At 44.7% G+C, this 25,247-nt stretch overlaps 1 protein-coding gene across 16 annotated transcripts in view; it reads right to left on the minus strand.

Annotated features, from left to right (window-relative positions):
- The window catches only part of EPHA6 (EPH receptor A6), a 1,277,595-nt gene that overhangs the window by 327,281 nt on the left and 925,067 nt on the right, over window positions 1-25,247 (minus strand). For all 16 annotated transcript variants that reach the window (XM_068270648.1, XM_068270650.1, XM_068270649.1 and 13 more), the window contains one exon: window positions 15,703-15,865. In XM_068270648.1, the coding sequence (XP_068126749.1) occupies window positions 15,703-15,865 (163 nt within the window). The remainder of the gene's footprint in view (window positions 1-15,702; window positions 15,866-25,247) is intronic.

Below are 25,247 nucleotides of genomic sequence, written 5' to 3' on the forward strand. Positions count from 1 at the left end.
TACTACCAGTATGTTGCCGTGGTCCTTCTGTGCTGCTGAACTGACCGCCCGCATAGTCCTTCTCCTGACTCAGTCGCTACCACCACTGCACTCTGCGTTCACACTGCCCGTGTCCACTTACAACTCTGCTGCGATGTCATTGCAAATTGCTGCAAAAAAAACAAAAAAAAATTACTAAAACCTCTCTGGGGCCTTTTTGGCATCAGCCACTCATCCTCCTCCAGCGGTACCTTCGCCGCCAAGTGCCATTGGAACTCGCCTTCAGCTCTTTCACTGCTTAACGCGTATATCCCTTTTTAAAACCACTTATTACCAATTAATAGCCCCATTTAAAGTGTTGATTTCACTTTAAAATCCATTTTCTTTAGAAAAAAAAAATGTTTGGAATTTTTTATGTTGAAGTTATGTTGCCCCTTATCACCTCGATAATCCATGCAATTTGGGGGATTGTAGCATGTATGGGGGCTTTGTTATTAACGGTAAAAGAAAATCCGCCTCCGGGCGGGAATCCACGCGTGATTACGCCATTCACGGCAGAAAATCCGCGTGGTTGCGTGGACGCGGTTGAAAATCCGCATGCGGCGGGGCCGAATGCAGATTTTTTTTTGCAACCACGCGGATTGCCGAATTCGTGGATGAGGCACATCCGAGCATCCCTGACTTCACCCCCATCACCTCCAAACTGAATGCAAACTGCAAAACACACAATTGCTCACTACCAGTTCAGGCATTTTCCTACCTCTATCTGGCCAGCAGGCGCCAGTCAGCCAATCAGGTGCACGTCATACACCCTTTGCCTGCCATACCGATCTAGCAGGATCTGCACAAATTAGCATTCAGGTGGGAGGCTTGGTTGGACGCAATCGTTGATTACATCTTTTACAGGGACCGCCACGTTTAGCAGCTACCAGGATGCGGTTGACAGGTGAGTGGTTAGGGAGGGGACTGTGTGGGAGATGCCTACACGTGGCGGTCCCTGTAAAAGATGTAATCAACGATTGCGTCCAACCAAGCCTCCCACCTGAATGCTAATTGATCGATCTTCTTTAAAGAAAATATTTATCTTATTATAGTCCAAAACTAAAGTTTCTGTAACTAAACTTAGTTACACACATGAACATTTGAAAGCAATCCCACGCATTCCCTGCATGGGATTGTGTATGCTTTCACTGCAGAGAGCAGTACAGGCTTGCTTATCTCTGGCTAATGGCAAATGTAATAATTGCCGGCTGAAGCTCTCCAAGGCATGTGCCTTCACTCTGCCTCCCTCCTTTTCTCCTGCAGTGACTCAGCTCTTTCCAGAGTGATGTGTCTGCTTAGCCAAGGGAGGGAGGAGAGAGCAGGATTAAAGCAGAGGCAGTGAGTGTCTTCTGCCATTGCCGATGAGACAAAGATTAGCTACTGTATCTTGTACTGCTCTCTGCAGTGAACGTATATGTTTTTACATTAAGGCCTCTTTCACACCAAGACGTTGCATTTTAGGGGACGTTAAGGTCGCATAACGTGCCCCTAACGCAACACATGGTGGTGTTGAAGTTGGACGTCAGATTGAGCCGCATCATGAGGCTCTTGGTGCTATCCTGGGAAGTTCGGATCTTTTTTTTTAATGATTCGGATGATTCGAATCGGATCATTGAAAAGATCCAGATCTTTGAACCAAATCTTTGAATCATTTTACTAGGGAAGCAGGGGTGCAGCAGAGTGAGAGGTGCAGGAGAATTAGGGCACATTGAGGGTACTAATGGGGAAGGGAGAGATGCAGCAGTAAGATGTGCTTGTGCAAAGAAGCTGCAGTTCCTGTTTCTTCCAGACATCCACTGTGAACCGAATTCTTCATTCTGATGATCCGGATGATTCGACTCACAAAAAAGATCCAAAGATCCGAATTGTTCATGATCTGGACAACACTACAGTGCAGTGAATATTAATTAGCAATGTGGCTAGGAACAATTGTGGACTCTCCCCTTACTGAGCATGTGCAAACAGTCTAGCGCAGCTAAAACCACCTATAACGCACAGCATGCTGCACTTTCTTTGAACGTCCAGCATTACACTGTAACGCAACATGGGCACTGTGAACAGCCCATTAACTTTTCATTACTGTGAGTTGGGCTGCATTACAGGCTGCTCTAACGTGCGCCTGTAACGTCCCACTGTGAAAGCAGCCTAAGAGAATTTGTGGGATTGCTTTAAAATGTTCTTTTATGTAACTAAGAGTAGTTACTGAAATGTTAGTTTTGGGAGTATTATCCCACAGTAACCAGTTGAGGACCACAGGCTTAAACCCCTCTAATGACCAGGCAATTTTTTCAGTGCATAGCCATACAACTTAGCACCCAAATGAATCTGCCCTCCTTTTCTTGCCACCAACAGAGCTTTCTGTTGGTGGCATCTGATTGCTGCTGCGAAGTCAAATTTTTTTTTAAATTAATTTAACCACTTCAGCCTTCAGTCGTTTTCACTTTATGCATCTGAGCAATTTTCACCTCCCATTCATTAGCCTTTAACTTTATCACTACTTATCACAATGAACTGATCTATATCTTGTTTTTTCCGCCACCAATTAGGCTTTCTTTGGGGGTACATTTTGCTAAGAGCCACTTTACTGTAAATGCATTTTAACAGGAAGAAAAAGAAAAAAACTGAAAAAATGCATTATTTCTCAGTTTTCAGCCATTATAGTTTTAAAATATAACATGCCTCCATAATTAAAACCCACGTATTGTATTTACCCATATGTCCCGGTTATTACACCATTAAAATTATGTCCCTATCACAATGTATGGCGACAATATTTTATTTGGAAATAAAGGTGCATTTTTTCCGTTTTGCATCTATCACTATTTACATTTTTTTTTTTTTTATTGTAATGTTTTTTTTTTGTTTTTTTTTGTATTAAACATTTTATTTGGGTATTTTTGGGAGGGTGGGATGTAAACCATAGTTTTATAATGTAAATGTGTCTTGAGTTTGTTTACATGACGTCACTCTAAGCGTAACACACGCTTAGAGCGACGCATTTGGTACCTTACAGCCAGAAAAAGCGAAGCTTCCGAGAGAAGCTGTCGCTTTTTCAGCGGGGGAGAGGAATCAGTGATCGGGCACCATAGCCTGATTCACTGATTGCGAGGCTAATGAACCGCGGCCGGGAACGCGTGTGCACGTGCGCGATCGGCCGCGGGAGTGTGCGGACGCGCACATGGCCTCCTGGGCGTAGCTAGTACGTCGAGGAGGCCAAAGTAGTTGTATTTTTTTAAATAAAATTTCCTTATTTTCCCTCCCTCCCCCCGAGAACCAATCAGCGTGATCCCTCTCACAGGCATCCGCCTATGAGAGGGATCACTTTGTGTGCCTCTTCTGGGGACAACTCAGTGACAGAGCTGTCCCCTGTACAGCGCTGCAGTAGATTGCAGCGCTGTATTAGCGATTTGGCTGTTTTTTTTTTCACCTTCTGAGCGTTACGCCGCTCAGGAGGTTTTACAGTTTTAGAGTCCCTCATGAATATTTTGTGATCCAATGGGTACAACAGCTTTTGCTAGCACTAGGCTAGCTAGTATAGGTAGCCGGCACCCCACGATTCCTCGATCCAGCCACTTAATACATTGCCTGGATCCAGCGATCGGCGCAGCCTCTCCGGACAGCTCCGGTCTTCACTATTGGGAGGATCGTACATTATGTCATCATGCACAGACCCGATCCTCCCCATAGAGCACAGGTGTCGAACTCCAGGCCTGGAGGGCCAGATCCATGCCAGTGTTTAGGATGGACTGAGAAAGAAAGGAATGTGTTCTACCTGATGGACCACACCTTTCCTGATTCAGTCCCATCAATTAATTTGAGCTGTATCAAAAATGTGTGAGGACCTCGGCCCTCGTAGGACCGGTTTGACATCCCTGCCATAGAGAGACCGGAGCTGTGCGGGGAGGCTGCGCTGATCGCTGGATCCCGGCTGGGTAATGTATTAAGTGGCTGGTTCGGGGGGTGCCGGCCACTTGTACTAGCCAGCCTAGTGCTAGCTAAAGCTGTTGCTAGAGCTGAGCCGAAATTTTCATAATTTCGCATTACTATAATTACGCATGCGAAATTTGCGATTACGATGCGAAATTACGGTAGCGTAATTGCCATTAAAATCGTAATTGAAAATACCGTAAGCGTAATTTTCAACGTGTAATTTCGCGTTTCGTTCATGCCGTAATTTCGCATTAAACGCTACCGTAATTTCGCGTTGAACCGTAACGCTCCGTATAATATAAAAAAGCCGCCGACTTTAAGGGTTAATAGCAAAGCCCCCTTAAATGCTAAGAGCCTCAAATTTGGAGAATATATTAAGGAGATCAGGAGGAATAAGAGGAAAAATTTTTTTTTCAAAAAGACCTTATAGTTTTTGAGAAAATCGATGTTAAAGTTTCAAAGTAAAAATGTATACATTTAAAAACCCGCCGACTTTAACGGTTAATAGCAAAGCCTGCTTAAAGTTTAGGAACACCAAATTCCTAGGGTATATTAAGGGGATCAGTGGGAATAAGAGGAAAAAACATTTTTTTCAAAAAGACCTTATAGTTTTTGAGAAAATCGATTTTTAAGTTTCAAGGGCAAAAATGTCTTTTAAATGCGGAAAATGTCAGTTTTTTTTGCACAGGTAACAATAGTGTATTATTTTCATAGATTCCCCCAAGTGGGAAGAGTTTTACTTACTTCGTTCTGAGTGTGGGAAATATAAAAAAAAACCGACGTGGGGTCCCCCCTCCCAGACCTCTTTAACCCCTTGTCCCCCATGCAGGCTGGGATAGCCAGAATGCGGAGCACCGGCCGCGTGGGGCTCCGCACCCTGACTATACCAGCCCGCATGGTCCATGGATTGGGGGTCTCGGAAGGGGAGGGGCAGCCAAGCTTTCCCCTCCCCCTCCGAGCCCTTGTCCAATCCAAGGACAAGGGGCTCTTCTCCACCTCCGATGGGCGGTGGAGGTGGAGGCCGCGATTACCCCTTACCCATTTCCTTTAAGAGTTAAAAGTAAATAAACACACAAACACTTAGAAAAAGTATTTTAATTGAACAAAAAACATAACCACGAAAAAAGTCCTTTAATATTTTTAATTAACCATTAATACTTACCTGTCCCTTTAAATAAATGATCCCTCGCAATAGCCTCGGAAATGTTCTATCAGTTACAATGTAACAAAGTTATTACAATGTAACAACTTTGTTACATTGTAACTACGCCGCACCAGACGTCACTCGCCGCTCAGCCGCCGCATGGACACGACAGAGCTCTGAGCTATATAGCTCAGAGCTCTCTCAGCATCTTTGTATTTGGGCTCCAAGGAGCCCCATTGGTCCTTAGCAGACCAATGGGGTTCCTTCTGATTCGCAGAACTTTTTTCGTGGTTATGTTTTTTTGTTCAATTAAAATACTTTTTCTAAGTGTTTGTGTGTTTATTTACTTTTAACTCTTAAAGGAAATGGGTAAGGGGTACAAGTACCTCTATACTCATTTCTCCTGGGAGGGGGGGTGGGCATCTGGGGGACCCCTTTTTAAAGGGGACTCCCAGATTCCACCATGAACCCCCCCCCCCCAGGAAATCGCGGCCTCCACCTCCACCGCCCATCGGAGGTGGAGAAGAGCCCCTTGTCCTTGGATTGGACAAGGGCTCGGAGGGGGAGGTGAAAGCTTGGCTGCCCCTCCCCTTCCGAGACCCCCCAATCCATGGACCATGCGGGCTGGTATAGTCAGGGTGCGGCCGGTGCTCCGCATTCTGGCTATCCCAGCCTGCATGGGGGACAAGGGGTTAAAGAGGTCTGGGAGGGGGGACCCCACGTCGTGTTTTTTTATATTTCCCACACTCAGAACAAAGTAAGTAAAACTCTTCCCACTTGGGGGAATCTATGAAAATAAAACACTATTGTTACCTGTGCAAAAAAAACTGACATTTTCCGCATTTAAAAGACATTTTTGCCCTTGAAACTTAAAAATCGATTTTCTCAAAAACTATAAGGTCTTTTTGAAAAATGTTTTTTCCTCTTATTTCCACTGATCCCCTTAATATACCCTAGGAATTTGGTGTTCCTAAACTTTAAGCAGGCTTTGCTATTAACCGTTAAAGTCGGCGGGTTTTTAAATGTATACATTTTTACTTTGAAACTTTAACATCGATTTTCTCAAAAACTATAAGGTCTTTTTGAAAAAAAAAAATTTCCTCTTATTCCTCCTGATCTCCTTAATATATTCTCCAAATTTGAGGCTCTTAGCATTTAAGGGGGCTTTGCTATTAACCGTTAAAGTCGGCGGCTACCTAACATTGATCCATGCGTCAACTTTTCCGCTTGGGAGCATGGCCATACGCATTCATTTCGTAATACCCACTGTAATGCGAAAATTACGCGAAAAATTACGCTTACGTGAAATTTCGCGAAATCCTTCTTCATTACGATTATGTACTTACGGCCATAATCGTAATTACACTAATTACGCGAAATTTCGCGAAATCGTAATTACGTCATTACGCTCATCTCTAGCTGTTGCACCCATTGGAGCACATAAATTATTCATGAGGCCAGAGAGCGGTATGCCCGACACAGTGTCTGGCATACCGCTAAGGAGGTTAAATTGTTTACAGCCTGCCAGCTCCGATCGCGGCTGGCAGGCTATTCGCGGCCGTCTCCCCGATCTCCGTGAAGTTGGCCCCTCTACAATCAGCACAAATAAAAATTCCATCATGTTTGGTTAGTGCTACGTTTGTGCCACAAAAATTAAGATTAGCGCTGCTTTAATTTTGAAGATAATAGCACTTATTATTTCCAAGACAATACCATCACCCAGCCCCCATACAACAACCTACAGGCATGAAACTGGTATGGGTGGGTAGTGCTGTGCATGTGCTCATTTGCGCTGCAAACATCATTGTTCTATCTTTTATAGTTTTTGAGATATTCACATTTTTATAAAGGTCAAAAGTTCACTCATCCCCTACAACATCTCAAAGGCTGAGTGAGCCTGAGTGAACTTTTGACCTTTATAAAAACACTAATATCTCAAAAACTATAAAAGATAGAAAGATGATTTTTGCAGCACAAATGAGCACATGCACAGCACTACCCACCCATACCAGCTTCATGCCCGTAGGTTGTTGTATGGGGTTGGGTGATGGTATTGTTTTGGAAATAATAAATGCTATTGGCCTCAATTCACTAAGCAGTTTAGACTAGTCTACTGATGGTTTCTAGTCTACTGATGGTTTAGTCAGTTGCATCAAAGGGGAATTCGCTATTGCCAAATGTTTTAGACCTGTTTTTAGACCTGGTCTAAAACATTCGGTAATTAGGTCGGTAATGCAGGGGAAATGATCAAAAGATGCAATTCACAAACAAGTAGCTATGACCGACATCCTTCTCCTTTGATGAGCTCTCCTCTGCATACAATTAACTCCTGCATAATTAATTCAAAAGGTTCCATCCTCACATCTAAAACATCTCGCAGAATCAGCTAGTTTAATCTCTGTCAGAAAAAGTGGGCGTGGTTACTCCTTGTTTGCCTTTGTGAATTGTGTAATACTGAATTTCAGACAAGGTCTAAAAACAGGTCTAAAACATTACACTAAACCATCAGTAGACTAAAAACCATCTGCAGACTAGTCTAAACTGCTTAGTGAATTGAGGCCATTATCTTTAAAAGGAAAGTAGCACAAATCTTAATTTTTGCAGCACAAATGGGCACAAACGTAGCACTAACCAAACACGATGGAATTTTTATTTATCCTGATTGTAGGGGGGGGGGGGGGCAGCTTCAGGGAGCCGTTTCCCCATTCCTCTGCAGTGAACGGGCACCCGGGCGAGCTCTCGTTCCGTGCTAATCTCGTGCCTCGCGAGATGACGCTCCAGTGCGTCCTGGAGGAACAAGGATAATACTGCATTAGGCAGCCTGAAATGAGTGAAATATTTACTTTATGTGGCTGCTAAAAAGGCAAAGCACACCTGAAGCGAGAGGGATATGGAGGCTGCCATATTTATTTCCTTTTAAACAATACATATTGCCTGGATGTGCTGCTGATCCTCTGCCTCTAATACTTTTAGTCATAGATCCTGAACAAGCATGCAGCAGATAAGAGGTTTCTAACATTATTCTCAGGTCTGACAAGATTAGCTGCAGCCACTAGACCGGCACTCCAGTTTCCTCCAACATACGTTAATTGGCTTACCCTCAAACTTGGCCCTAGACTATGACACATGCACTACACGATACGTACATAGACATATGACTATGGTAGGGACTAGATTGTGAGCCCCTTTGAGGGACAGTTAAGGGACAAGATGATATCTGTACAGCGCTGCAGAAGATGTCAGTGCTATATAAATACTAAATAATAATAAAAAAGAAAGGAAATAAATATGGCAGCCTCCATATACTTCTCACTTCAGTTGCCCTTTAAGCTACGTTGGTACTGGCATTCACTAGGGCTGTTTTTAAGCTTTTAAACAGCTGGGTAGATGCCCAGGAGTTACATAGCCGTATATTTTTATGGGACATTTCACACTGGCATTCAGAGGTAGCGTTTGTCTGAGTGCGCATTTAAAAAAACAGACACCTGTGGATTTTTTAGCATTTTTGGCCGGTTCCCGGGTTACAACAAGATCCAGAGTCTATAACAACACCTGCCAAACACTTACAAATAATGCTATAGGAGGTATTTTTGAGCTTTTCACAGGTGTTTAAGCATTTGACAGGCATTAACAGTGAAAAAAGCAGAATACATCTCCATTGCGTGTGTTCCCCCAGCGTGTTACCAGCTGCAGCAAACACTAGAAAATGCAGTAAAAGTAGTGGTTGCATTATCATAGCATTTGATATGATTATTAGTGTAACTAGGGTCTTAAAAAGGATTCTTAAAAAAAAAGCTTTTGTCAAAAAGAACCAGTTTAAATACTGTAGAAACTTTAACCTCCATCCCAATCACTAGCCGATACCCCTTTTCCCATGAGAAACAGAGCCGGGACAAGGTCTTCCAGCACCCAATGCTGAGACACCAAAGTGCTCCCCTCCATCCATCCCACCCCAGCTGTCACACACTGATTGCTATTAGACTAAGAGGCGCCCCAGGGCCCCCAACACCTTAATCTCTAGTTAACTAGTTATCTGGCTTGCAGTCACTGCTATGTTTCTCCTTTTCTTATTTCTCTTTGTTTCAAACACAATAGGGGAATGATAGCTGAGTGAGTTGTGCGCCCCCTCCTACACTGCACCCTGAGGCTGGAACCTCGCTCGCTTCTGCCTCGGCCCAGCCCTGACGAAAAATCTTTACCTTTTCTTCAACAGATCAGAGACATCTGTATGGCTGATATTGTGGTGAAAACCCTCCCACAGTGTGATGTCATGGCCAAGGTCCTGACGGTTTCCTGTCTATTAACCGCTTTGCATTGAGGGAAATAACTGCTTTTTCCAACTGCCAAGGAAGCAATATCTCCCTCTGTACAGTACCAGGGCCGGAGCTACCATAGGAAAAATGGGCAATTTCCCCAGGGCCCCAGAGGCTGTAGGGGCCCCCAAGGTGCCCCTCCCCCATCTTAACTGTTGCTCCCCAGGGACTCTGCAGAGTCTTTGGCAGAGTAGTGTCTCATCTGTGCTGTCGGGCAGGTGAGACACTACACTGACATAGACACTGCAGAGGTCCTAGGGAGCACAGTTAAGTTGGGAGGTGATTGGCGGGAGGGTCAGCAGCCAGCTCAGGGGCCCAGGAGGGAAATTTGGCTGCAACAAAGGGCCCCTAATGATGCTTTTTGGTTGCGGGGTGTCTATTGGGGGCCCCAGGCTAATTTTGCCCTAGGGCCCAATAGTTACTTGAACCGGCCCTACACAGAACGCTCAGTAAATGAACATTCCGTACAGATCATCTGGCAGAACTAAAGATGTCACCACCAGTGATACATTTCAGAATGTAAATCAGAGGAAAGATTTTACAACGGGCAAATGCTGACTATATAATCTAAAAATGAATATTGTAAACAAAAAAGCAATTTATTCATTTTGTTAATTTCACTACAGTTCCTCTTCAAACAAGTCTAACAGTCATTAAATCTTGCTTGCAAGCACCAGCTTACTTATCGTGACACTGGGGGGGTATTCAGAGAAAGACAGAAAAATAGCTTTGCGCATACAGCGTGCATGACAATTTTACCGATAGTTACGCCAATTAGCGCAACCCATGTTACCTGGGTGGCCTAGGTAATGCACATGTTGCTAAGATAAATTTGTATTTACTGATAAAATATTCTTCCTCTGGCTCAAGTCTCTTTTTGTTATACTGTATATAATATGTATATAATGATTGGGAAATAATGTAAGTAATGTAAACATGAATCTAAAAGAGGAACGTTATTTAAAGGGATACTGTAGGGGGGTCGGGGGAAAATGAGTTGAAGTTACCCAGGGCTTCTAATGGTCCCCCCCAGGTATCCTGTGCCTGTGCAGCCACTCACCGATGCTCTGGCCCCGCCTCCGATTCACTTCTGGAATTTAAGACTTTAAAGTCTGAAAACCACTGCACCTGCGTTGCCGTGTCCTCGCTTCCCCTGATGTCACCAGGAGTTTATTACGCAGGCACAGCCCATACAGGGCCTGCACAGTACGTTCCTGGTGACATCAGAGGGAATGAGGACACGGCAACGCAGGCGCAGTGGTTTTCAGACTTTAAAGTCTGAAATTCCAGAAGTAAACCAGAGGCGGGGCCGGAGCATCAGTGAGTGGCTGTGCAGGCCCAGGATGTCTGTGGGGGACCGTTAGAAGCCCCGGGTAACTTCAACTCATTTTCACCTGACCACCTTACAGTGTCCCTTTAATGCGGCCTAATGATTACATTTTCTTAGATTTTACAATATTTATAAATAATTTACTGTATATATTCAAATACAAGTCGACCTCGCGTATAAGTCGACCCCAATTTTTAACCCTCTTAAGCTGGAATTTTCTAATTGACTCAAGTATAAGTCTACCCAGCAAAGTTAATGGCAGCACTTGGGGCCCAGGAGGGGTTAATGACTGCACTGCATACAGTATTGCAGCCATTAACCCCTCCTGTCCTTCAAGTGGAGCCAATACCTTCCCCAAGCCCCCAAGTGCTGCAATTATTCACTCCCTTTGCTGCAGCCCAGTATCCCCCCCTGCCCCTTTCCTTGTTAATTGCTGTGGACAGGACTTTCACACCTGTGTTTTCTTGGCATTTCCTTTCTTCAAACTATCACTTCCCACTGGGTAAATTACTGCAAATGGGAATGTCCCTATTAGTGCACACATTACTCAGTGCTGCCCGTGGCTCGTGTATAAGCCCACCCCTATACTTTTATGAAGTGAATGAGACCTACATTTCTAGACTTATACTATAGTATACAGTCAGTGTCTTCCTATTGTAAAATCTTTCCGCACCCTGATTTTCATTGTTAAATTATTATTGCTGGCAAGGTTCATTGCTGCAGAATGTTTGTTGTCTGTTCCAGTGAGTAAAAACAACACCAGGTGTCCCAGAATGCACTGGGAGAAGGCTGCATAAGCTAAATAGCCTAAGCTAAGCATCACTGGGGGGGGGAGGGGGTTACACACCAATATACATTGTATAGATACAGGCAGTGATTCTGAAACCAGGATAATTAATGTAAAAATTGATATCCTGAATAATGTACTACATTCTACTGTATGTCATTATGGTTCCTCAATTAAGTGTACCTGAGAGGATATAAATAAAAAAAAAATATATATATACATACCTGGGGCTTCCTGCAGCCCCCTTCAGGCTAATCGGTCCCTTGCCGTCCTCCCGCATCACCTGGATCCTTCGCTAGGTGGCCCAGTAACTCCGTCAGTCGGGGGCCAGTCGGCACTGGCGCAGTCCGGCCGTACATGCTCCCTCATCACACTCCCACGGCTGGGAGGATTCTGCACCCACGCTATAGTACTGCACAGGCACAGGCACAGAACACTCCCGGCATCAAGAGCACAACCGGGTGCATGCGCAGTACACCCCGATTCACTGAGTTAATGGGGCATCTAGTGAAAGATCCAGGCGGCCCTGGAGGACGGCGAGGGACTGGTTAGCTTGAAGGAGGTTGGAGGAAGTTCCAGGTATGTATAATAGTTTTTATTTGTGTTGTCTCAGGTTTCCTTTAAAGGGGAACTGAAGTAAGAGGTATACAGAGGCTGCCATATTTATTTCCTTTTAATCAATACCAGTTTCCTGGCAGCCCTGTAGTATCTGAATAACACCAGAAACAAGCATGCAGCTAGTCTTGTCAGATCTGACTTTAAAGTCTGAAACACCTGATCTGCTGCATGCTTGTTCAGGGGCTATGGCTAATAGTATTAGAGGCAGAGGATCAGCAGGGCTGACAGGCAACTGGTATTGATTAAAAGGAAATAAATATGGCAGCCTCTGTATACCTCTTACTTCAGTGAGTTAATGGGGCATCTAGTGAAAGATCCAGGCGGCCCTGGAGGACGGCGAGGGACTGGTTAGCTTGAAGGAGGTTGGAGGAAGTTCCAGGTATGTATAATAGTTTTTATTTGTGTTGTCTCAGGTTTCCTTTAAAGGGGAACTGAAGTAAGAGGTATACAGAGGCTGCCATATTTATTTCCTTTTAATCAATACCAGTTTCCTGGCAGCCCTGTAGTATCTGAATAACACCAGAAACAAGCATGCAGCTAGTCTTGTCAGATCTGACTTTAAAGTCTGAAACACCTGATCTGCTGCATGCTTGTTCAGGGGCTATGGCTAATAGTATTAGAGGCAGAGGATCAGCAGGGCTGACAGGCAACTGGTATTGATTAAAAGGAAATAAATATGGCAGCCTCTGTATACCTCTTACTTCAGTTCCCCTTTAAGGTAAATGGGAAACAGTGCACACAAAAAAAAAGTTTGATATTCATCTATGGCAAGGGAACGATCTGGACCCTATAGAGCCCCCCTGGTCCTCGCCCCATGCTGCTGTTCTAACCCCCCCGATGAAGTTCTTTACATCTTCTGGACTCCTCGGCAGTCTTTGGAAGTACTCCTGTCCCCGAACACTTCCAAAGACGGAGCTGGGAAAAAAGGGCGCATGCCGCTAGTGGACAAAAAGGGCGCCGCCATTCACTCCCATAATAAATAGCGTTTAATGGGCGCCGAGTAGGAAAAAAGGGCGCCGGAGCTAAATAAAGTTTATAAACGGCGCCAGGAGCTAAATAAAGTTTACAAACGGCGCCCGGCGATGTTTAATGATTTATAACTGAACTTGTGGTGATTTACGTTTATAAAATGCACCCGTGCCGAATAAGGTTTATGAAAATAATAAACATATTTATCTTATTTAAATAATTAAAACATTATTTAAAGTTTTATCTCTTACTGTTTGTAAAACATTATTATTCACAAAATAAAGCGATCAGTACGTAACGTAAATTGCAAAATTTTTTTTGAATCCACAATTAGTAAAACATTATTATCCACATAATAAAGGGGGGTCTTAGGTTTAGGCACCAACTGGGGGGTCTTAGGTTTAGGCACCAATAGGGGGGTCTAGGGGTTAGGGGTAGGTACAGGGAGGGGTACTTAGGCAACAACAGGGGGGGGTCTTAGGTTTAGGCACTAACAGGGGGGTCTTAGGTTTAGGCACCAACAGGGGGGTTTTAGGTTTAGGCATTAACAGGGGGGTCTTAGGTTTAGGCACCAACAGGGGGGTCCTAGGTTTAGGCACCAAGAGGGGGGTCTAGGGGTTAGGGGTAGGTACAGGGAGGGTTACTTAGGCACCAACAGGGGGGGGTCTTAGGTTTAGGCACCAACAGGGGGGTCTTAGGTTTAGGCACCAACAGGGGGGTCTTAGGTTTAGGCACCAACAGGGGGGTCTTAGGTTTAGGCACCAACAGGGGGGTCTTAGGTTTAGGCACCAACAGGGGGGTCTTAGGTTTAGGCACCAACAGGGGGGTCTTAGGTTTAGGCACCAACAGGGGGGTCTTAGGTTTAGGCACCAACAGGGGGGTCTTAGGTTTAGGCACCAACAGGGGAGTCTTAGGTTTAGGCACCAACAGGGGAGTCTAGGGGTTAGGGATAGGTACAGGTAGGGTTCTGTGTAAGAGTAGGCTTAGGTATAGTTTTAGTAAAATTTTAGTAATAATTACTTATGTATTACAACATTTATTACGAACGTAGTTATATTTATATCATCTTTATAAACAATATTTTCAAATTTTATTATAACAACAAACCATAAATGACGGTTATTCACAATAATATACAATTATAACAATTAAACATATATTATTGGTTTTTTTATAAACGTAATTATAAGTTTAACTTTTGAAACAGGGAAGATTAACGTTTTCACAATTTCCGATTTCATAAACATTATTTAATGATTTATAATTTTGTTAAACATTATTTGTAAACGAAATATAGCACACTATATTTATAAACCCTATTAATGATTAATTATTATTTAGAGTTTACACCCCGCGCCCTTTTTGTCCAGGCGCCCTTTTTGTACGTACGCTCCAAAGACACGTGGATTCATACTGCGCACAAACACGTTGGTGCTCACACATGCACATTTGGAAGCACTGGCTATACCAGCCCGCTGCGTGATAACTCTGCAGATGGGGAGGGGGAACACAGTGACAGAAGGGGGGCCTGAGGAGCAGAGGTGTCCCTGGAGGGGTGCAGGTGCCATGGTACAATGCCTGCCCCTCCTCCCTTATGCTGCACCGCAATACTGGGGGATGCCTCTCACTACCTATACTTGGGGGGGGGGGGGGCTATTTATACTAGGGAACATTGCTTTTACTTGGGGGGGGGGGGGATGAACACCCCTCACCACCTAAAATGGGGGCATCTCTCACTACCTATACTGTAAGGGCTACTTATACTAGGATACATCTCTCAGTAACTATACTGGGAGGGCTAATTATACTGGGGGTTACATGTTACTATCTATACTGAGGGGACACCTCCCATCACCTATACGGGGGTACTTGTATGGGGGGACACCTCTCACTCCCTATGCTAAAGAGGGCTGTTTATACTGGGGAGACAGCTCTACATATACTGGGAGGGTGACCTAAATTGGAGGGCTACCTATACTGGATAGACTATCTCTGGCTACTTATACTAGGGTAGTACCTTTTGCTCTAGGTACTTATACTGGGGGGGAGGGGGGGATTTCAGTGTTTGCCATAGGTGCCATATTACCCAGATACACCCCTGCTGAGGAGAGGGAGGGAGAATAGAAGTTGTGCCCCCTTCCCAGCTCTGTGCCCAGAGGCTAGAGCCTATTCAGTCTCTGCTTCGGCCCGGCCCTGGATGCATGGCATGAGTCCACTCCGGACTAGCTGCAGACACTGCAATGGACTCTCTGCAATGGAGACACGTGCATTGTCTTACAATGCAAAGATTGCCTAATATGAACCCCACGCCTAAGTGTCAGGCTTAGACAGCAAGCAGAACTTTTAATGACTTATTAGCACAGATATCCTTGTACCGAGAAAACTACCAAAGCTAGACACTAATTTACATCGTATTGCCTTGTCCCTGCCAACCTATCACATTTTGTGTCTGTGTTAGGAACCCCATAAAGTTGTGCAGCATTTTTTAGATGACACATTTGCATGTTTAATTAGCGTGAAGTCACATAAAAGGCAGAGCGCTCCGATCTGATATTTCAGATACATCTAAAGTGCCATTAATTAAACTTACTTTCATCTCCGGTTTCGAACTCGAACTTGTGGCTGTAGCCGCTGTATCCCACAGCAGTCCTGACTCGAATGTGAAATATGTACTTGGTGGATGGCTTGAGGCCCGTGATGATTACGCTCGGCGCTTTGGATCTGGTGGACGAATAGCTGAGCTGTTCATGTTCCTAAGAAAACATAACAAAACACGGTCATAATTAAAAACAGTGATGATAAAAACCCACTGCCCCTTTATATGCATCTGCCACACAGCCAGTCGCACACATGATAAAAAGGCACCTGGAAAAAAGGACGCAGGGATTGCCGCTAGTATATGCCTACAATTAGCTATATTCTGCTGCCGAATTCCAATAGTAAAATATTGGTAATGCTTACTAATATTTTACTATGGCTACACCTAACCCTACTCTCATACAGAACCCTCTCCTGGTGGTGCCTAAACCTAAGACCCCCCCCCCCAATGGTCGTAAGCTTAAGACCCCCCCGGTGGTGCCTATCCCTAAGACCCCCCTGGTGGTGTCTAACCCTAAAAACCCCCCTGGTGGTGCCTAACCCTAAAAACCCCCCTGGTGGTGCCTAACCCTAAGACCCCTCCTGGTGGTCCCTAACCCTAAGACCCCTCCTGGTGGTGCCTAATCCTAAGACCTCCCTGATGGTGCCTACCTCTAAGAACCCCCCTGGTGGGTGTCTAACCCTAAGATCCCCCACCCCAGTGCCTAGCCCTAACCACCGTGGTGCCTTACCTTAACCCCTTCCTAAACCTTTATTAACCCTCTGCCGCAAAGCCACAATATGCGGCTAGGGAGGTCAATTTTGGTGCCTCTGGGTGCCTGATTAGCGGCAGACATGATTAGTGACATAGTAAAGGAGCTTACGGAAATGCAAATTGCGATATATGCACCCGCTATGCATGCCGCAATTTACATCTCCGCAAGCTCCTTTTCTATGTCACTAATCAGGCACTGGGAGGCACTGAAATGTACCTCTCTAACCGCATATTGCGGCCATTATAGAAAGTTGCGGCCAAAAATCGGAAATTTGTACGCACTGCGGCGTCCGATATAGGATGCTTCCTGGCTCAGAAATGTACCTTCTCTACTATGTCTGCCGCTAATCAGGAACCGGGAGGCTCCCAAATTTACATTCCTAGCCGTTTTACCCGTAGGGACTCCTGCGCCCTTTTTTCTCATCTCCCAGCCAGTCACCCGGCTTGAACTGCTGGTAGAGCGCACAATGAGCTTATGCAACCGATAAAGTGATATTCTCTGTGCTTCTATTCCATTCCTTTCCCTTTGAAAGCTGAGCCTTTGATTTGCTGCATGAAATGACAAGTGCTGTAGAGGCGGCCGGCTTATCTTGATGATAAACTCAGCCTTACCCTGACAATGAAAGCTCGCACGCCATAGATTCAAGTAACATAAAATACAGCATTGCCTCTGCCATGGGGGACTACACCGGTGCTAATAAGACAGGCTTCAATTCACACTCCACACTTCCACTGAAAAACAGTACTGATGTCCTAACCTGCTTTATATATTGAAAGGAAAGCCGCAAATACTACTTCTGATGCTTTGCTTGCTTGGATGTGCTTGTTCTAAGTAACGCCAATCACTGCAGAGTTATCAGGCTGATGCTAAATGGGCGTGCAAATCTGCTGTAATCAGTTGATGTGGGGCCCTTTCATGCACTGGGGTCTATTCGCAAAACTTATCTTATTAGTGCGCAGGGAGTAAGCAGCGTGTGCGCATTATGCTTGCATTACTTAGTGCTTTGCACTAGCTGAAAAACGTACTCTATGTAGTCTGCGCTATGAACGGTAAAAGTGCCGTGCGCAGGAAGTAGCATGCGCAGTATGCATTACCCTTGCATTGCGAGGAGAACGCCAGCGCATACCACTAAGGTTGCATCTTAAATGACCACCAGCTCAGTGTACAGCACCTAAATAGATTTTCTGCACACTTTGCATTCAATTCAGATGCAAATCTGTGAGGAAAAGCAGAAAAGCCGTCGCAAGGGCTCAGAGTGAGGCGGCTGTTTCCGCGTCTAACATGGCAGCACAACGTGAAGAAACCACCGCAGGCCGCATGGGCAGAGCGGTGGAGTCCGCGTTTGATGCGGTGGATTGTACGCATGGCAAAGCAGACGGCATTGCGGCTGGACGCGGGGAAACCGCTGCTCGCTTAGAGAGTGGGGCGGCGGTCCCCGCGCCTGAATCAGTGGTCACATTGCAACACATGTCTGGTGTGGCTGGGACTGCTAGTCCACACAGGTTCAGAAGGACGCGCGCGCGCGCTGAGAGGCAGAGCTTATATGACAGCCAGAAAAGTGTCAGCTGACCAGGTGGGTCAGCTGACATTTTCACCACCTGCCATTGGTCCAGCACTTAGGGGAGGCGCTGGAGAGCGCTTTGCTATATATACTGGGTGCTGGTCATTCTCTGGTTGTCTGCCGTTGCGATCACTACATGGTAGCACTCAGACCTTGTCTGTATCTGTGTTCTAGCATAGTTTCCAAAGGTGTTGACATCTAGGAGTTCACACCTTAGCAATAGGAATATTGAACTGTATTATTTGTTATGACCTTCTGCCTGTCTGACCATTCCTCTGAACTCTGATTCTGTACCTCGCTATTCCTGTTACCCTGTTGCCAATCTCTGCTCGTTCCTGGACTCTGTATTGGCCTCCTGATTCTGTACTGTGCTATTCTGTTACTCTGTTGCCAAACCCTGTCTGTTTATTGGATTCCGTATCTGTCTCCTGTATCTGTACCTTATCTGTCCGTGTGTTAACGACCTGGCTTGCCGACCCCGAGAACTGGCCTTATTGTTAGAGGCAGTTCACAGACCTGTCAGTGACACCCTCTCCCACGGGTGTCAATCTCGCTCTGTCCTTCCTCCCCTCAGCCTAGCTCCATCCCCCTGGAAAGTGGGAAGGAACATATTTCTGGAGAAGTACTCAAAGTATACTGTTGCATCTAAAACACTCACTGGTTACTTGGTGCCCAGAGGTTAGTAGATATATCTGATTATCGGTGATACTGCAGATCACCAATAATCGGGTATATTCTGTATTCTCGGTGATACTAAAGTTCACTGGTAATCAGACCCTCTCTGTGTTACACCGATCGTTACAAAATCATATGCAAATCTGCTACTACTTATTATGCAAACAGGAAACTCAGGAGGAGGGGCTGGGAGCAGCTAACCTGACAGTTACATAGTTACAAAGTTAAGAAAAGGTGGGGGGAAAGGCTGCGCATCCCTAAAAATATGTTGCAATTGAATGGTTAATCGCACAGGCATACACCGCCTCTGTTAGACTGAAAAATGCATGCCCTGCATCCAAAACAAGTGCTAACATTTATTACGCTAGGAGGAACTTTAGCTTCCAATATGGTTTGCATGCAAAGTATAATGTACTAGACACTTGTGCCACGGTGAGGCAAACCTCCAGGCAAGTGACCTAACCTAAATTTAAAACCTTGGGAGCAGCTACGCAAAAAAAAATGACTAACTTACATTTTGTTGAACAGCGAGGAGAACGCCAGCGCATACCACTAAGGCTGCATCTGAAATGACCACCAGCTCATGTGTGCAGCACCTGATCTAAATAGACTTTCTGCACACTTCGCATTCAATTCAGATGCAAATCATATGCAAATCTGCCACCACCCACCATGCAAACAGGAAACTCAGGAGGAGGGGCTAGTAGCAGCCAACCTGACAGTTACAACTTACAGAGTTAAGAAACAGTGGGGGAAAGGCTGCGCATCCCTAAACACATGCTGCGATTAACCATTCAATTGCAGCATGTGTTTAGGGATGCGCAGCCTTTCCCCCACTGTTTCTTAACTCTGTAAGTGTGTGGCAGATTTGCATATGATTTGCATCTAAATTGAATGCGAAGTGTGCAGAAAGTCTATTTAGGTCAGGTGCTGCACACATGAGCTGGTGGTCATTTCAGATGCAGCCTTAGTGGTATGCGCTGGCGTTCTCCTCGCTGTTCAACAAAATGTAAGTTACACATTTTTTTTGCTTAGCTGCTCCCAAGGTTTTAAATTTAGGTTAGGTCACTTGCCTGGAGGTTTGCCTCACCGTGGCGCAAGTGTCTAGTACATTATACTTTGCATGCAAACCATATTGGAAGCTAAAGTTCCCCCTAGCGTAATAAATGTTAGCACTTGTTTTGGATGCAGTGCATGCATTTTTCAGTCTAACAGAGGCGGTGTATGCCTGTGTGATTAACCATTCAATTGCAACATACGTTTAGGGACGTGCAGCCTTTCCCTCCACCTTTTCTTAACTATGTAACTGTCAGGTTAGCTGCTCCCAGCCCCTCCTCCTGAGTTTCCTGTTTGCATAATAAGTAGTAGCAGATTTGCATATGATTTGCATCTGAATTGAATGCAAAGTGTGCAGAAAATCTATTTAGGTGCTGCACACTGAGCTGGTGGTCATTTCAGATGCAGCCTTAGTGGTATGCGCTGGCGTTCTCCTCGCTGTTCAACCAAATGTAAGTTACAATTTTTTTTGCTTAGCTGCTCCCAAGGTTTTAAATTTAGGTTAGGTCACTTGCCCGGAGGTTTGCCTCACCGTGGCGCAAGTGTCTAGTATTATATACTTTGCATGCAAACCATATTGGAAGCTAAAGTTCCTCCTAGTTTAATAAATGTTAGCACTTGTCTTGGATGCAGGGCATGCATTTTTCAGTCTAACAGAGGCGGTGTATGCCTGTGCGATTAACCATTCAATTGCAACATATGTTTAGGGATGCGCAGCCTTTCCCCCCACCTTTTATTACCCTTGCATTACCTAGGTAACATGGATTGCACTAACTGCACAACGTGTGCTATGTAGTCGACGTAAGTTATGGTAAAAGTACAGTGCCCAATCTGTGCTTGGCAACTTTACCAATTTTGAACTAGTCCATCTCCTCATGGGGGATTCTCAGGGTTTTCTGTGTATTCAAAAGCATTTCCTGAATGGCAGTTTAACTCCCAAAGTAGTAAGATACCAGCCAGCCTCCCTACTCACTCGCACACTATTTTGGCAGTTAAACTTAGCAACTGCCGTTCAGAAAATGCTTTTGAAAACAAAGAAAACCCTGAGAACCCCCCATGAGGAGATGGACTAGTCCAAAATCTGTCAGATTTTAACTGCCTGCTTTTTTCCCCCACTGTAGTGGTTCCTTAAAGTGAAAAACAACTAAAATGAGATTCACAAAGGTATGGTTGCTCTGAGGCAGTAATGGCGAACCTTTTAGAAGCTGACTGCACAAACTGCGACCCACAGTCCACTTACTTATCACAGAGTGCCAACACAGCAATGTATACTGAAAACAGTTTTAGTTAATAAAAAACAACTCATACTCTAAAGGCCACTCTACATTTAAAATGCAGAAATTACCCCCACGTATGAAATGCAACAATAACCCCACATATGATATGCAGCAATAAACCCACGTATGAAATGCAAAGATTACCAATTACTCTAGGGCACCTCTGTCTCTGCTACTGTTCCCATCCAGAACTATGAGTTAACTGTCAGGAAGTGAACAAGGAAGTATCAATGCGCAGTGAGGCAGCAGGTGAAATTGTAGTCATCTCTCACCTGCCTGCCTCTCTGTACTGTACTAGACTGGAGGTTTTAGGAGGGGAGGGAAAGTAAGGTGGGAATTATTTATTTTAATAATGAAAAAAAACAAAAAACAACTCAATCCCAAACCCACGGGCAATATAGCGGCAGTGGCGGCCAGCAGCGTGTGCGCCTACAGAGAGGGCTCGGAGTGCCACCTCTGGCACGCATGCCATAGGTTCGCCACCGCTGCTCTAGAGGAAATGCTCCACAACTGCTTCTGTATTCTTTCACACCTGCCTTGATAAATCTTTCTAACTATTTTTTCATATTTTTATAAATATAAATAATCTAATACAAACTCACGGGCAATAACCAGGCTGCCCAGGGATTTATATCAAATTATGTCCTTGTAATAACAAGCATTTCTGTAAAACCATGAAAGCGCTCAACTTTCTGTGAGGTAATAATAAGATCCTGTGAGATCAAGGCAGGAAACGCTCTATTTTTTTCCCATGTAAGGTAAGGCTGAAATCATATACAATCTACTTCTGCTTAACAGGAAACAAAATTTGCTGGAGCTGGAAATTTCAAGATGGAGTGCGGAACGCCTCACAGAGCATAAATTGTGAAGGTAATAAAAAGAGAAACTGCTCCCTGCGGACAAAATTCACAGTCCCTGAAAGCGTTAGTAAATTTTCACATGGTTAAAACAGCACAGTGTCCCCGCTCTAGTGCCTAATAATGTTTCTTTGCTTTGAGTAGTATATTCCTCCCTCTCCTGGCCTGCATATTATTCAGGGATGTCTTCTGATGTGGAGCTGTGAGAGGAAACGTATGAGGCAGGCCGGGCTCACGATACATACAGTATTTTATATCATTAAGGCCCGATTCCTGGAAAAGCCCTCCAGCTCGGATCAGGATGGGCTTTCCCAAGCAATGCTAGATCCATATTTTGAATGAATATTGATTGGGAGTTGCCTGGTGTGATTACAGTAGTCTTTTCCCCAAAAACGGTGACATTGCAAGACAATCAGATTGCACCGTAATTGGTATGCAATTTTTTTTTCTTTTTTTTTACAGTGACTTCAACTTATATTGCATGCAAGCCCAATTCCTAGCATCTCAGTGACTAGTGGGGAGTAGTTTTTTCCTCGAAGATCATTTTTCATCTTCTGGTTAAAAAACAAACAAAAACATTTTTAGCACTCTGTAATTAAAAAAAGTACCGAAAAGTAGGAGAAAAAGTACTGGAAAAATTATGCTATATATTTTCTTGCTTGCTTAAAAGAGTTATCCGGGCAATTTTAATAAAATAAATTCTACTTACTGGGGGCTTCCTCCAGCCCTAAGCTCCCAGGACCTCCCTCGCCGCATCTCTGCTCTCAGCCGTTCGCCGGAGCTCCGACCCGGTCCCCGACGATGACGTCAGAGCGACCTGGAGGTCGCTCTGTACTGCGCCTGCGCGATCGGCGCTGTCAATCACCGCCATGTGGGCCGAAGCGGACTGCGCAGGCGCAGAACTACTACCACCTGCACAGTCTGCTCCGGGTCGGAGCTCCGGCGAACGGCTGAGAGCAGAGATGCAGCGAGGAAGGTCCTGGGAGCTTGGGGCTGGAGGAAGCCCCCGGTAAGTAGCATTTGTTTTATTAAAATTGCCCGGATAACTCCTTTAAAGGGCATTTTATTGATAAAGTGTGAAAATATCACCTAGGAGAACAAGTGAATTGAATAAGAGCCATAGGTGAGCTGTAGCCTTTTCCTCTTGAGCTCCACCATTTTTAGAAGAAAGTAAGGACAGATCTGCATGAACAGCTTCGATGGAGCAGGCAATTTTGGTGGCGCCATAGGTTCTCATTTAAACATCAGCATTGAGAGGAAATTTGCCACCCGATAAATAGTGGGCAATGGGTCGAGCGCCCAATGTTTATCAGGCACTGCCCAAATTAGATCTCCTTGCAGCTATTTCACTAGGTATCTATGGCAGCACTTGAAAAACCACACTTTTCATTTTTTTTTTTTCCGCCAATGGTGGTGGCTGGATGGTTAAAGTGGATCTGACAAACTTTTAACTCATTGTATAATTGTGTTCCTTTCATATAGTTTATAGGGCATTCCTCAAGCCCAATACTTTTTTCTTTTGTGTTAATACTCTAATTCCCTATAAACTAAACAAGCCTTCGCCCACACTTTCTCCAGCGCCTTGGCACTCTCAGACTCATGTACCAAGGGCTTATGGTAGCTCAATCTGGGCAGGAGGAGGTGTAACTAGCCAAAGATTTCAGAGGCAATGGGGCGGAGAGGGGAGGAGGGGGGAGGAGGAGAGGGGAGTGGAGTTTTCACAGGCTGAGGGGTGGAGATGCAGAGCAGCTTGCCTGTGTAATGATCACAAGAAGAATATGGCTGCTCTCTTGTATCACAGGAGTAAGTAATCATATACTGTTGAAGCGGTTTTCAGCTAGATTTGCTGTGTAAACTATCTAAACTTCAGATAAGATACAAGTTACTTGTTATATAGTTCGTTTTTCATCTCGGATCCACTTTAAGGTTAGGTGTGGGGAAGGGGGTTAAGGTTAGGCATCAGTTAGGGTGTTTGTGTGGAGGGTGTGGTTAGGGTTAGGTGTCAGATAGGGTGTGGGTGTGCGTGTGTGTGTGTGTGTGTGTGTGTGTGTGTGTGTGTGTGTGTGTGTGTGTGTAGGGTCCTGTGTGAGAGTAGGGTTAGGTTTAGCTATAGTAAAGTAATTGGTATAGAATGCTGCTGCTATTTTACACTTAACACTTTAATAGTAGAAGATTGGTCACAGCTACAGATATTCTACTATTGGCTTTCCTGGGTGCCCTTTCATCCAATACGCCGGCTTCTACACGTCGCGCTTTATGTTGCGTAACTCGGAGGAATTACTTTTATCTTTGTTTGCTCTGCCCGCAAAACTTTTCAACCTGTTATTAATGAGCTCGGCTATGAAAGAGAAAGAACTTTGTAACTAAGAGCAACCTAAGAAGAGCTACGAAAGAATGATTAGTCCTTAATTATTCCAGCCTGGCTGCCTCTATGACTTTATTACATATCTCTGCCCAGAGCCTAAACAATCATTTTCCTTTGGATGTAGCAATTTAATACATAATTAGCATAATAACTAGCTAAATGTAAAAGCCATGGCCGGGGGATCTCTAATTGCCATGCAGAGGCACGGAGAGCGTCTTGTGGCATCGGTGGTGCTGCCGGATGTGTTTATTTTCATTTTTAGGATAGTTCTTTAAGTACCGGCAAATCGCACATTAAACGGCTCCTCTTGGTGAGCGGATTTACTATACAAATGTCCTCTGTGTGGCCGGGGACTTCCATTAGTCTCCGTGGGGACGGGTGCCTAATTGTGCCACTTGAAGTTGGTGATGGAGGGAGTTTCGCACTCATTAGTAAGTTGTCTGGAACTACAATGGTGCACTTGCCAGAACAAAAAATGTCAAGTATGGAACAGGATAGTTAAAAGTTCATTTTTTCAGGGTAAGTTCTCGGTTGCTACACTACCTGGTTTTTTTTTTTTTCCAGTGCAATTCTGAGGTTCTGCAAGGGTTGATGAACATAAACAGTATCAATTGAAGTGGGCCTGAACTCTTGCAAGGAAAACAGAGAAATGCACCCTGTATGTATTTAGAGAGTTTAGCCTGTCTAATTCCCCCTCATCTGTGACTAAGCACAAGTTTTAATCTGAGCTCTCCCCTGTGTCAGCTGACTGCCACGGCAGAGAGCTCATTGGTAAACACAGGATGTTAGCAATAAGTCTGCTTCCATGAAAGCAGGAAGTAGACATACTGCAGATGTGTTGAAAGATTTGTATCAGCTGTAACAAAGAAATGTGTTTCTGTAAAAGTTATTATGCTGTTGCATATCTTTAAGAGCAGAGAGGAATTTCTGAGTTCAGGTCCGCTGTAAGGGGAATGTAGGCAAATGTTTGTTTTTCATTTCCTTAAAGTGA

This window comes from Hyperolius riggenbachi, chromosome 2 (assembly GCF_040937935.1).
Source record: "Hyperolius riggenbachi isolate aHypRig1 chromosome 2, aHypRig1.pri, whole genome shotgun sequence".
In the NCBI taxonomy this organism is placed as follows: Eukaryota; Metazoa; Chordata; class Amphibia; order Anura; family Hyperoliidae; genus Hyperolius; species Hyperolius riggenbachi.